A 13821-nucleotide genomic window follows, 5' to 3' on the forward strand; every position below is an offset into this window, starting at 1 on the left:
GACCCGGGTTCAATTCCGGACTCAGGCGACTGACTGTGTGGAGTTTGCACGTTCTCCCCGTGTCTGCATGGGTTTCCTCCGGGTGCTCCGGTTTCCTCCCACAGTCCAAAGATGTGCGGGTCAGGTGAATTGGCCATGCTAAATTGCCCGTAGTGTTAAGTAAGGGGTAAATGTAGGGGGTTGGGGTATGGGTGGGTTGCGCTTTGGCGGGTCAGTGTGGACTTGTTGGGCCGAAGGGCCTGTTTCCACACTGTAAGTAATCTAATCTAATCTAATCAGAGGACATTTACCAGGATGCTGCCTGGACTGGAGGGCATATCTTATGAGGTAAGGTTGAGGGAGCTAGGGCTTTTCTCATTGGAGTGAAGGAGGATGAGAGGTGACTTGAGAGAGGTGTCCAAGATGATGAGAGGCATAGATAGAGTGGATAGCCAGAGACCTTTTCCAGGGCGGAAATGGCTATCACAAGGGGCACAATTTTAACGTAATTGGAGGAAGGTTTAGGCGAGATGTCAGAGGTGGGTTCTTTACACAGGGAGTGGTGTGTGTGGAATGCACTGCCGGCAGTGGTAGCAGAATCAGATACATTAGGAACATTTAAGCGACTCTTGGATAGGCACATGGATGATAGTACAATGAAGAGTCTGATCTTAGAGTCAGATAAAAAGCTGGCACAACATAGAGGGCCGAAAGAACAGTATAGCATAGTACAGGCCTCTGTTCTATGACACCCAGGCTCGAACATAACTGCGGAAGAGGGGCAGGCAATCAGCAGAGACAACTCCCTCCATAGCCCATTGCCTGGACCTGTTCATAGCCAGCCTAGCCAGGCCCAGGAACAGACCCAGACAGAGGAGCTCTGATCTGACCACACCCCTCTGCACCAGGGAGTGTGGGGCTGAAGTGCAACCAAGAGCGCAATGAAAAGTTTCTCAAATAACTAAAAAGGGAGTGCAGCCACCCACAATCAATATATACATGGTCCACGGACTCCACAGCAGTCTGTGAACCATCGCAATCTGCGGTTATTAGAGACTGCTATGCGGAACACCCTCCACCCTAGATCCCAGAGGGAAAGAGGAAGGACTCCTGAGGAGAGAGCTGTCCACTGGGAATCCCCATTACCTGGCAGCTAGTAAGCATGCCATGGCGGGTCCGAGTGGCAGATGTAAGAGTCGAGATAGATATTGTGCAGCAGCATGTGCAAGAACGCTGTTTTGCCTCCTTAAAACAACACACAGCACGTACTAAGGAGGCGGCGCAGGTTTCTGAGGGAGGTTCAGGACCTTGGGGCCTTTGTGAAATTCCATCTGAGCAGGGGTACGTGCAGGTGGGATTCCACCGCACACCTGAGCATCTTCCAACTGGTGCACAATGTTGCGTCTGAGCGCCACCGTTTTAAGGCGTTGGATGGCAGTGGTTGATAGCTGACGATAACTGCCACTCCTGATGGAAGGTAGGCCCAATGTGAGTCGACCACATCCCAGACAGTGATCAGGTCCTGGTAAAAGACAAGCACCATCCAGAGGACGACCTGCAAACCCTCAGGTGATAAACAGGAGCTGCATGTCATAATTGAAGTTACGCACCTGGCAGAAAATAATAAGTCACCAGGGCACCCCACCCAAGAGGAGGCTCAATGTAAAATGTATCGCTGGAAGGCCTGAAGGCAGAAAGTCACCATCTGGGTGTGACACACACCAGCGGCTGACTACGCTCCTCAATAGGGAGACTCAAAACCTGTGCCAACCCAGTGCATCTTTTTGTCCCAGAAGAAATGAACCAGGAGGAGTGGTCAAAGGGACCAGCTGGTACCACAGCATGGCGGCCACCAGCTGGTTTATGACCAGCACTTAACTCCTGTAAGACAGCACTTGGAGTGGTCCTGCCCAGCTTCTGCCAATTCACTGGCCAGGATTCCTCAGCCAGACTATGGTAGACTTGCAGATAGGGGAGATGGGTGGTATTCCAACTGAACCCCTGTCACTCCTGTGGCAAGGAATCCGCCACCACAGACCAACCAAGAGACTGGAACATTTGGCCCAGTTGATGGAAGACATGAGCTGAAAATGAGTTGCTGGTTAAAGCACAGCACGTCAGGCAGCATCCAAGGAACAGGAAATTCGACGTTTCGGGCCAGCGCCCTTCATCAGGAATGAGGAGAGTGTGCCGGGCAGGCTAAGATAAAAGGTAGGGAGCTTTTATCTTAGCCTGCCCGGCACACTCTCCTCATTCCTGATGAAGGGCTCTGGCCCGAAACGTCGAATTTCCTGTTCCTTGGATGCTGCCTGACCTGCTGTGCTTTAACCAGCAACTCATTTTCAGCTCTGATCTCCAGCATCTGCAGACCTCACTTTTTACTGATGGAAGACATGGCTGAATACACCGTCTGGCATTTGCACATCCTCCCAGGTCAGCTGGGTTGGTGAACATGAGGAGCATGCTGTCTATGTACGCCGAAAGAACCACTGCGGAGCCAACCCCTACAGGCTCAGAAAGGCTCCACGCACAGGGAAAAAAAAATCTACCCTACCAGGTACAATACCTTTTCTGTTTTGTCTTTACACCTATTTTTCAAATCAACTTGCTCAGAGAGATGTTATTACACACCTCTAGAGTAGGTGAGTCTTGAACAAGCCTCTCAGTCCAGTGGGAGGAACACCACCACTGCACCACAAGGTGGCCTTCTAGGTAGTTAAGAGGCAGACATCTGTAAGGCTACATCACGTAAATAAAGCTACTATTCGGAAAAGAATTGTGTCTTGTACTTCACCATCTAACTCAGAACAATTTAGCACACAGATGAGTGGTTGACAAACACAGCTGGCATATTCAATGACCATTCTTAGTACCTGGTTGCCTCCCATTCCATGGCATGGATACATTATCAGAGGTTTCCCACCATGATTGTTTTCCCCAACATCCAGGCAGCTTCCCGTTCCCTGGTTTTTAATCTGTAAAATAACAACATGTAGCTGATGAAAAGTTCAGTTATTTTAGTGGCCTGTAACTATCAAATTGCAAAATTGTTGAATGGGAAGAAATATGCAGTGAAGAGTGATTAACAATGCACTAACCACCTTTGTAACAGAATAAAATCTGCACTGCCTGGAAGCTGGGTTCAAATACAGCCCATATCGATAGGATGAAGGATCTTACGGTATGGCAAACACTCTGCCTGAGACTGTAAGAAACTACAGCCCACTCCATCATACAAGCCAACCTTCCATCCATTGACTCCATCTACACTTTTCGCTGCCTCGGGAACAGCCAACATCAAAGACCCCCCTCCCACCCCATTATAGTCGCTTCTGACCTCTTCCTTCAAGCAGAAGATACAAAAGCTTAAAATACACAGGTACCAACAGGTTCAAGAACAGCTTCTTCCCTGCTATTAGGTTGCTGAATGGACTTCTCAAATTTTAAATTTAATGCTGATCTCACTCTTTATGTGCCTTCTCTGCAGCCCTAACATTGTATTCCTCACTCTGTTCTATTACCCGAATGCAGTTTGTATGGTATGATCTGCCTGTACTGCATACAGAACCTTTCACTGTGCATTTGACAATAAGAAATCAAATGTGGCATCAGTTGGGCAGTCTGTAATCCTGTGTTGAAGTAAATTTGGAGCAATTTGAAAATGTAACAATGGGAGAATAGGACTGTGCCTATGCCACATTTAGGAATGCAAAAAAAAACATTCAGTCCCTCAAGCTTGTTCCACCATTCAGTTAGATCATAGCTGACATAGACCTCAACTCCATATCCTCATCTTAAGCTCCATTTCCCTCATTACCACCGCCCATCAAAAATCTAACAATTCTTAAATACCCCAATTATCCCAGCAACCACTATCTTCTTGGGGAGAGGAAAATAATTTTAACATTCCATTACCCTGGTGTTAAAAATAGAAACATTTAGTGACACAGTAGTAAAAATATAAAGGTAAAGTCACAGGGGACTTGGGACCTTGGGGCCCAACTACTGACAATCTCTGTATTAATAACTTGGATGCAGGGATAGAAAGTATTAAAGTGCTTTCTCATTAGAGAGAGGGGACTGGTGGTGGTTTAACTGAAGGGTTACCACACCTTCAGCAAGGGGAGAGGTCGAGAAGGACAGTCCTTTATGGTAACCTCAGCCAGTGCAGTTATGGGGCGTAGTTAGCTCCGTTGGCTTGATGCCTGGTTTGCAATGCAGAATGACACCATCAGCGTGGGTTTGATTCCCGCACCAGCTGAGGTAACCATGAAGGACACTCCTTTTCTGCTCACCGGAGGTGTGGTGACCCTCAGGATAAACCATCACCAGTCATCTCTTTCTCTGATATAGAAGTATACTAACTGCAACACCTGATCTGAGTTTTATATGCTTCTATCGTTATCACAATCATTTCTAACCTTGAATCTCAAGCTCGTTAATTGAAAGTACATTTCTATAACATTCATTACATAGAGAGAGAGGCACTTAAATGTTTTATAAGGCAGCTGTTAGCAAAATAGGCGTGAAGGAGGAGGCAGAAAGTAATAAAAGGGGTAAACAAATGAGATATTGGGGAGACTTTAGAACACTGGCAAAGAGGGCTGCTAAAGGAAGAAATTCAAAAATGATGGAGTTTGAACAATCACAACATTTCTAATCATTTATAGTGAACGCTAATTTACTAAGAAGTCCAAAAAAATTAAAATAAATGCAACTATAATAAATTATTTATAGTTAAAACGGGTTGAAGAGGAAAACACCCACCAGTAATTATGGACACACATGCTTCTCCCAAGACGTTTATTCCATAGATTTTAAAAGTAGTGTAGGGAAAATTATTAATGGGTTCAGAAAATGACAATTTGAGAAGTGTACAGAGTAGATTAGGTAACCCTCCAATTTGTAGTCTCTCAAATTTGACCTTTTTGATGCTGTAAAACTTCAGAATGTGTGGGGATTAGGAACATTGTTAAAATTTGAATGTTGAAGAATATTTAATGGAATTTTAACATTGCTATGGGTTACTTGCTTATTGCAGAGATAGGTCTTCAGACACTGCTAGCTGAAATGAATTAATATCTCTGCTAAAGGAGAGAGAGGAATTTTAAGCTATGTAGTAAAGCATCCGTGTAATAGTGCCCTGTGGCATAATTTCAACAGAGCATATGTTCCCAAAGCAGGAAAAGGGCACTGCAATGTGTAGTTGGACCTGTGACGTGGGTCATCGTCTTGTTGGCAAGCTGTAACTAGTGGGGTGTCACAGGGTTTGGACCTCTGGGCCCAACTACTGACAATTTCTGTATTAATAACTTGGAAGCAGGGACAGAAAGTACTATCACTAAATTTGTGATGACACTAAATAAGGGTGGGAAAGGAAGTCGCAATGAAGAAAGAAACTTGAAAATGAATATGGATAGTTTAATTGCATGGGTCATAATTTGGCAGAGGGTGTTTATTGTGGATAAGTAGGGAAGTAGGGAAGTGTTGTTACAACCGTACGGTTGTATTGTTGAGACTGCATCTGGAGTACTGTGTACAGCTTTGGTCCCTTTGCTGGAGGAAGGATATAATTGAATTAGAGGTGGTAGAGAGAAGGTTCACTAGATTAATTTCAGAGATGAAAGACATATCATACAAGGAGAGACTTAGCAGTTTAGGCCTGTACTTGCTGGGAGTTAAGATTAAGAGGAGAATAAATTGAAGTAAAGACGACACTAAAGGGGATTGACCAAGTAGGTATAAAGCGGATGTTTTCCCTTGTGGGCCAATCTAAAATGAGAGGTTGTAGTTCATGAGAGGGACAGCAAATTTAAAACAGAGATGATGAGGAGAGATTACATCTCTCAATCTCTCAAGGAGTTATGAATCTGTGGAATTCACTCCTCAGAGTGCAGTGAACGCTAGGACACTGAATAAATTTGAGGACGGGATAGAGAGATTATTTAAAGGATTACGGGCAGGAAAGTGCAGTCGAGGCAAAGATAAGATCAACCATGATCTTACTGAATGGTGGAGCAGGTTTCAAGGGCTGAATTGCCTACTCCTGTTACCAGTTCTTATCTTCTAATGTCACATTATTCATGGGAGAGAAAAAGAATACCTTGAGGATAGAAGGCAGACATGACATCTGTTGCATACTTTACATTATTCTGAAGCAATTTCACTTCACTATGTGATGTAGGCTATAAACCATGATTGAACCTAGATGAGAAGCAGTTTGGATTCACCTTTCTGTTGTGAAGCTAACTGAAGGAGGTTTTATCTAGGTCATGAACTCCAAGACATTTTACATATAATTGCAACTGGAACAAAACAAGGCTTTTAGACAGACAATCTCCTGGGTCACCATAAGCTTTTCAATGTTAGTGAACACTCTTCTGTTTTATTAGTGTCACATCAATTCTGCACAACCAAGTGTGGTGCTCCCCCTCGTGGTGGCATTGGCTACAAACGCAACCTAATTTCAAGGTCCATTAACATTTTGCAAAGTGAATTTCAAAACAGGTTACAAAGCATCACTGAGCTTCAAGTCAATTTTGCTTTAAACAGTCAAAAACATGTTATTTAAATGCAGAATTTTACTTACTGCCCCATAACGCACTGGAGAGAAATCAGGTATAAAGATTTCAGGATACACGTTTTGCAGGTACCAGGTAAAGTTCTTGCATTTTAAATGCTCTTTCAACTGAAACCTTTCTGAAAGATCTCCAAAACTTTTCTAAAAAAAAAAGCCAGAGCAACAGATTGTTACTACTGAGGCTGGAGGAGAGCACCATTGGTCTAGTTCCACTACTCCACAAGTCATAATGTAAAGTTACTTCTTTCAATCAGCTCGATGACCAGATGCGTCAGATAACAAGATCTACTGATCAGGTTTCTCACTAAATATATTATCAAACCAAAACTTATTCAATAAAACTAAAATACTTTGTTAATGTACAATCAGTAATATTAAAGTATTAATGCTCATCCCTCTAAATATCCACACAATATATATTTAAACACTGCCTTAAGGAAAATAGGAAAGAAAACAAGGAGGAAAGAAAGCTCTTTGACTTTCTGAAAATGAAAGTCATTTTTGCCAATGGGTTATTCTTGAAGGCAAAAGGATAAAGCATAGAATGTTTTGAGACTTGTCCATAGCAGGCTTTCCTCCAACTCAACCACATAAAACAAGATCCTATTCAACCACTCACTGTTCCAAACAACCCAAGCTGGTGTCTACAAGAAAGCAGTTATCACCCATCATATGATATACAGGAAGCCTTGTTTAAAAAAAGACTTTCGATATCCAGTGAATTTTAAATAACCTGTTTTAAATAAGCCACTCCAGGTATGTCCAAAAAACCTGGGGGAGAAAATCCTTCAAAACCTAAATGCTCCAAACAATACTAAATATAAAACACCCTCATGACAGAATAGGTTCCAAATCTAGCACTTATTTTCCTCTGGAAGGTGGGTTTTGTTGGCTTGTTTTGAGGTGGTTCGTTTGGTGAAGAGAAAAAAGGAACAAAAATATATTTCACACATTTAAATCAGGACTGTGCTCAGCCATTTTCTGAGAGATGCCATGCTTCATCAAGAAAAAAAAGTGTTGAGATTCCAACTGGATTTTTATTTTACCCACTTTACACTATATTTTGGTCATAATACTCTGGTCTTGCTAAATTCTACTCCCACATAGTGGTTATCTTGGTGTATTACATGGAATGTATGCCATTATCATAGTGTACTGGAAGTGCGTCAAGTCAGATTGTCTGTCATGGCAAGAAATGACAAGATAATTGATCAGTCTAACAGGTAAAGGGTGTTGGAGGGGGTGGAGGCAAAGGATGGATGAGTGTGTGTGACAGAACAGAAGAAGATTATAACCATGTAAATGTTATAATTGCATTTGTAATTAAAGATGATTATTTTGATTCTATAATTGTTACATCCTTCTGATCAATTGATGAAAACATCTCTCTTCTAACATCATGTAAACTCCATCCATCCCCATAGCTGCCCTGCTATTGTATATTTGAATATAATGTTGTATTACATCTTTCAAGTGAACAAAGTCCTCAAACAGTTCAGTCATTTTTTTCAAAATTCTATGGTCAAAGAAATATTTCTCACTCTGCTTTAATGGTTTTGTTGAATGCACCTGAAATTGTCCCTTGTTAAATTAAATTTTCCTCAGGATTTGCTCTGTCAACCTTCAGAAAGTTGTTTCCTTAGTTACTTTGACTAAAGAACAATAGAATGCATTATGGACTTTCACCTGTTTATGTTAATATAGGGAGCATTTGTTGGACTTTGTACTCTCTTTATTCATAGTAAATATATGACTATAGTGGTCAGTGTTTACCTGTGTCTAATATTCAGAAAAGGTATCTAGTAGTGTAATGCAAGACTATGTCAACTTCAATAAGTTGCAATTGAGGATGATTAACCCAAGAGATACATAATGAGGATTCTAAGAGAGAAACTGGAACATAGGGGGCGTGGTTTTGCTCACAAGAACCCTCCTTAACCAAGCATTATTTGGTGGGGAGAAATTAAAATGATTATAATTGATGGTTTTAAAAAAAGTCCAGTTGTATCACCCACCTCCTGTGCCATCTTTGCTGCTTGCTGATTTCTCCTGTAAAACAGCTCCTTGTAGTGATCCATCCAGACTTCAGCCAGGCGCACTTGGTTGCGGGCAATTACCTGCACACCTTTTGGGAAGCTGTGAGGGCTCTTGGTACGGAACACATGGCCCACCACCGAGCAAGGAATGATTTCCAACTGCCCACCACATTGCCAGACCTAAAACAAAGCAGTCAGTCAATATGCCATTAGCCAATGCCAAACATCAGTTAAAAAAATTAATACAGAATTATCTTTGTTGGACATTTGGCCAATTGCCAGTTATTTTGGCAATTTTTCAACCTTTTTCACACGGAATAAAACATGGGACAAAATAATAGATTTTATTTTCCCATTTGAAGAGAAAGACTCTTGGTTCTGGAACTTTTAAATAAAAATTGACCTCATTAAGATTGTAACCATCAACATACTGTTTAAATATATATTTTTGTTTGACATGATTTGGAGGTGCCGGTGTTGGACTGCGATGTACAAAGTTAAAAATCACACAACTCTGAAAACTAGTGCTTCCGAATAGGCCTGTTGGACCATAACCTGGTGTTGTGTGATTTTTAACTTTATTTTTCTTTGAATAGTGGCTGAAGACAGCGTGATCAGAGGGAACAGACTGAGGGGTTATGGACTCAGACAGTGTGAATCATCAGTACAGGTACGGAGTATGTTAATTAGTTATAAAATGTATCTTCATCTTTTTCATGTTTGCATGCTCAATCAAGTTAGCTTCTCCAAGACTGTTGAGTAGTCTCAATTTAAAATCTATAATATTTCTCCCCACATCTCATACACCAACACTTCATCCAAACATATATGGTTTCACAGAAAGCAGCATTCTGACTTTGGTGCCTTGATAAAGAAGCCAAATTTAGGATAAATTTCAGTAAACCTGCTCATCTCTTCCTGTGCACCCCACCAATGCTACCCTACAACCAATGTTAAGCATCCCTAAAAGAGCTTTCCCTCCGTTATATTTCTTAACATTCTGTGTCTTCCCAACTTGATTGTGTTCCCATGAGAAACTACGCTGTACATTTAAAAAAAAAGTGTCTCCAGTTGTTACATCATTTACAAAATCAGCAGAGTTAAGGAAGGCCATTTAATTCATTTTACTCTAATTTAAAGAGAATCCATTTTCTACCACAACCATTCATCGCACTGTTGAGTGTTTTCTTTTCAAAATGGTAGATAGAAAGAGTTTGCATTTAAATCGTACTTTTCACAATGTTATAGCAAATTAAGTACTTTAAGTGGATCACTGTTGTAATGTAGGAACCACAGAAGCCAATTTGCAGAGCAAAATGCCCACTGACATCAATGTAATAATTAGTTCAGGGATGAATACTGTCCAGAGCACTGTGGAGAAGTTCTCTCCTTTGTAAAAGTGCTGTGACATCTTTTCTATCCACTGGAGGGGGAGATAAGGTCCTGAGGCTAATGTTTCAGCTGAAATACAACCCTTCATGTTCCAGAATTCCTTAAGTATTCAGGTATCAAACCCCATACTATTTTACAGAATGGATACTGATCCAGTCCATCAGCCAGTCTCAGTGTCAAAAAGCTGACAAGCAGTAAAACAGTTGAGTTTTTTAAAAAAAATCTTTGGAATGAATCACTGTGACGTGCATGACAGTTCTATTTTGTCACCTTCTGATAGAGTTTGCCTTAGCTGCACAAACATCTAACTCTAAGGCATCAGTTTCGTCAATTAACTTGGACATTCCATGTAGGTTTAAGTGGATAGAAATGCTGCTTTCCAAAATGAATTATTTTTCACAGCCAACTAATAGGGAGCAATTTTTATATAATGTTTACTTACATTGAAGCATGTTCTATATTCACAAGCTTAGAGGAACAACATTTCAAGTGAACAAACCTGGCCCTTCCATTGTCCAAACAAAATTACTGCAAACGTGTCTTCATTTCCCATTACTCAGCCAAGATCACCTTTACATTACTACTTTTGTAATTTTCAATTTTCATTCCAAATGAGACAAGGGTCCAGTTCCACTACAAAGTATTAATCAATGCAGAATTAAACACCTCCTCTCTAAATCTCATTAAAAAGAGGGGCTTGGTAATTTAGACGACAATCTGGGAGGAACACGGATTTATGTTGCACAATTACCAAACATTCCTGAATCTTCCCAAAAATAAAGCCAGGGCCATTTTTTGCATGGTTAAATTATATTGCTCATTGAACATAAATATTGCATTAGATGTGATTGATGGAGGATGTTTCAAGAACAGAATAAACTGATTCAGTGAGGAAATGGCTAGGTTGCAGTACAAGAGTCCAGCACACCTGACAAATACCCAAATTACTCAGTACCTTTAGCAGAGAAGATCAAAAGCAATTCTCAAAAGTGTCATTAGACAGAACAAAGAGACAAAGAAGAGGAGTGACCAATAGCTTGGTAAGGTAGGTCACTTTAAAAGAGGGCTTTCTAGAGTGTGGAGCTTAAATGGCTGAACACGTGGCCACCAAGGGGGGCACAAATGAGTGAAGGAGGCTATGGAGAGTAGGAGGCTGCATATAAAATGACAGCTTTCTGCCAAGCAGCCATCTGGTCTTAAAAATATTAGGAATAATTTCATTTTCCTACGACAGGCATTTACAAAGCACCTTTCACAACCTTCGGACCTCTCAAAATGCTTTACAACCAATTAAGTCATTCTGAAATGTAATCACTGTTATAATGTAAGCAACACAATAGTCAATTTGCGCATAGCAATATTCCGTAAGCAGCAATGAAATAAATGACCAGATTGGATGACGGATGTCACTTGATTTAGATTTTCGTTGAGGGATAAATGTTGGCTTGGACACAAGGAAATTTGGCTGTTTGTTTTCAAATAATGCTGTGGGATCTTTTATGTCCACCCAAGTGGGTGTACACTGTCTCAACAAAAAGGTGGCACTTACAGTGTAGCACTCGGTCAGTACTGCACTGGAGTGCCAACCTCGATTATGAGCTCAAATTCTGAAGTGGCGCTTGAACCAAGAAGCTCATGACTTGGGTATTACTATGGAGTCACAGCTGATGCCTGTCAGTTTTTGGCTGCAACAGTAGTAGACTCGCCAACTTTAAGGGCACTTAAATGATCATTGGATAAATATATGGATAATAATGGAATAGTGTAGGTTAGATGGGCTTCAGATTGCTTTCACAGGTTGGTGAGGGCCTGTAGTACCATATGCATTCAAGACAGACGCTGAATTTTCCACTGGCCAGACAGACAGTCATTATTCCAGCAGAGATAACAATAAGGACTTTGCAGAATCCTCATCTTAACAGACTCCAAAGGCATTGTCAGGAAATTCACTCCAGAACCCAAAACGCTGAAATGGTACCAGTGAGACTTACTATTGAGGTCAAAAGAACTTCTGTCAGCTGCTTTAGAGTAATATCAAAATTAATGAATAATTATAATTTGCAAGAACAAAGCAAATATTTTAATGTAAAATGTTCCAAACCATTAAACTTGATAAAACAAAAATACTTAAGACGTTTTTTCGCCAATGTCAAATACTTATGATAGGAGATAGCCATTCTTTATGCGCAATCCTGGGTTTTGTCCTGTAAGCATCAGAGCCACACTGGATTCTGTTCTCATCAAACATCCACACACTTTCCAGCTGAGCTCACAGGATAGTGATCAACAGCAGGAACAGTGTCTGAGGTGTTTGTTCCCCCACCCACCCCACTATAACAACAGACAGCACCTTCATACATTAGGCCAAAGGACCTCACTCATTCTTAAATCTCAACAGACAAAACCAAGGGGTCAGCATTATAAACATAAGCATTTGCGTTTACCCTGAATGACATTTCCACATTCTCTCCTCCCCATATTTCCATCTGGTTGTCGTATGTTCCAATCAGCTCAAAGTAAGCTTTGGAGATCGCAAAGAGGCCACCGGCAAACGTAGGAGTCCTGAAAATAAACTAAATATCAACTGTAGTGGCCGCAGAGAAATTGCATAGTTTAATTTTGTGCCGAGTTGAAGCTCACCCACATGATCAGTGAGACATTGTCCCGCTCTCTCTCTATCTCGACAGAGAAGACCCACAATATTTGTATTGCTTTCAAATGAAGTAAAATTTATCTTATTTATTCAGCAATTTAAAACTCGTGGACAACACGTTTTAATACATATTTATCTTGCTTGCGCTGAGATTTTTTTGTCATTTGTTCTCAGGACGTGGGTACTCATAGCAAGACCCCATTTATTTCCCATTCACAGTTGTTGAAAAAGTGGTGATGGACCTTGACTATGAACCACTGCAGTGAGAGTGACATTGTTTCCTCAATAGATACTATCATGCTTTTGAAATTCCTTTGGTATAATATACATTCTTCTTGTTCTCAGTTACATGAAAGCAGTTGTACATTACCATAAGTAGCACAACCTTGGGAGCCCACTGATATAAGCAGCATGAAGACAAGACAGGGATATCTCCAAGATCTTACACATCTATATTCTCTGCCATATCCCTCGAAATAGTGATATTGACAGTTCAAGGTAAGTGCCCATTACTTAATGCTTTCCCATGAGCTGACTCCTGAAGCAGTAAATGGGGTTATGCAGGAATCGCCACTCCTTAGGAATTTAATTCTTCAATTCTTCTGGAGTCAAGTTATAGAACGGAGCTATTCAACATGGCCAGAAACATGGTAAGAGCATAAAACAGATGCAGTGATAAAAATAACAATACTCAGCCTATACTAGTGTTTTAATTAAGTAAACACAGGCTGACCTTGAACATTTCGGATTCTAGTAGCATTATATTGTTGAATGATCTGACACCATTCAAAAACGGCACACACATCTCAACATTTCCTTATAGAGGTTTACAAAATTACGAGGGGCATGGATAGGGTAAGTAGACAAAGTCTTTTTCCCTGGGGCTGGGGAGTCCAGAACTAGAGGGGAAAGAGATAAAAGAGATCTAAGGGGCAACTTTTTCACGCAGAGGGTGGTACATGTATGGAATGAGCTGCCAGAGGAAGTGGTGGAGGCTGGTACAATTGCAACATTTAAGAGGCATTTGGATGGGTACATGAATAGGAAGGGTTTGGAGGGATATGGGCTGGGTGCTGACAGGTGGGACTAGATTGGGTTGGGATATCTGGTCGGCATGAACAGGTTGGACCGATGGGTCTGTTTCCATGCTGTACATCTCTATGACTATTTGTTCAATTGAA

The 13821-nt window shown here is 41.1% G+C and overlaps 1 protein-coding gene across 2 annotated transcripts in view; it reads right to left on the reverse strand.

The window, feature by feature from the left end:
- The window catches only part of LOC132805701 (polypeptide N-acetylgalactosaminyltransferase 6-like), a 72001-nt gene that overhangs the window by 9146 nt on the left and 49034 nt on the right, over positions 1-13821 (reverse strand). For both annotated transcript variants that reach the window (XM_060820891.1, XM_060820890.1), the window contains 4 exons: positions 12432-12549; positions 8575-8775; positions 6569-6700; positions 2853-2954 (listed from right to left, as the gene is read on the reverse strand). In XM_060820891.1, coding sequence (XP_060676874.1) covers positions 2853-2954; positions 6569-6700; positions 8575-8775; positions 12432-12549 — 553 coding nt within the window. The remainder of the gene's footprint in view (positions 1-2852; positions 2955-6568; positions 6701-8574; positions 8776-12431; positions 12550-13821) is intronic.

The sequence above is a fragment of the Hemiscyllium ocellatum genome, chromosome X (genome assembly GCF_020745735.1).
Source record: "Hemiscyllium ocellatum isolate sHemOce1 chromosome X, sHemOce1.pat.X.cur, whole genome shotgun sequence".
Classification (NCBI taxonomy): Eukaryota; Metazoa; Chordata; class Chondrichthyes; order Orectolobiformes; family Hemiscylliidae; genus Hemiscyllium; species Hemiscyllium ocellatum.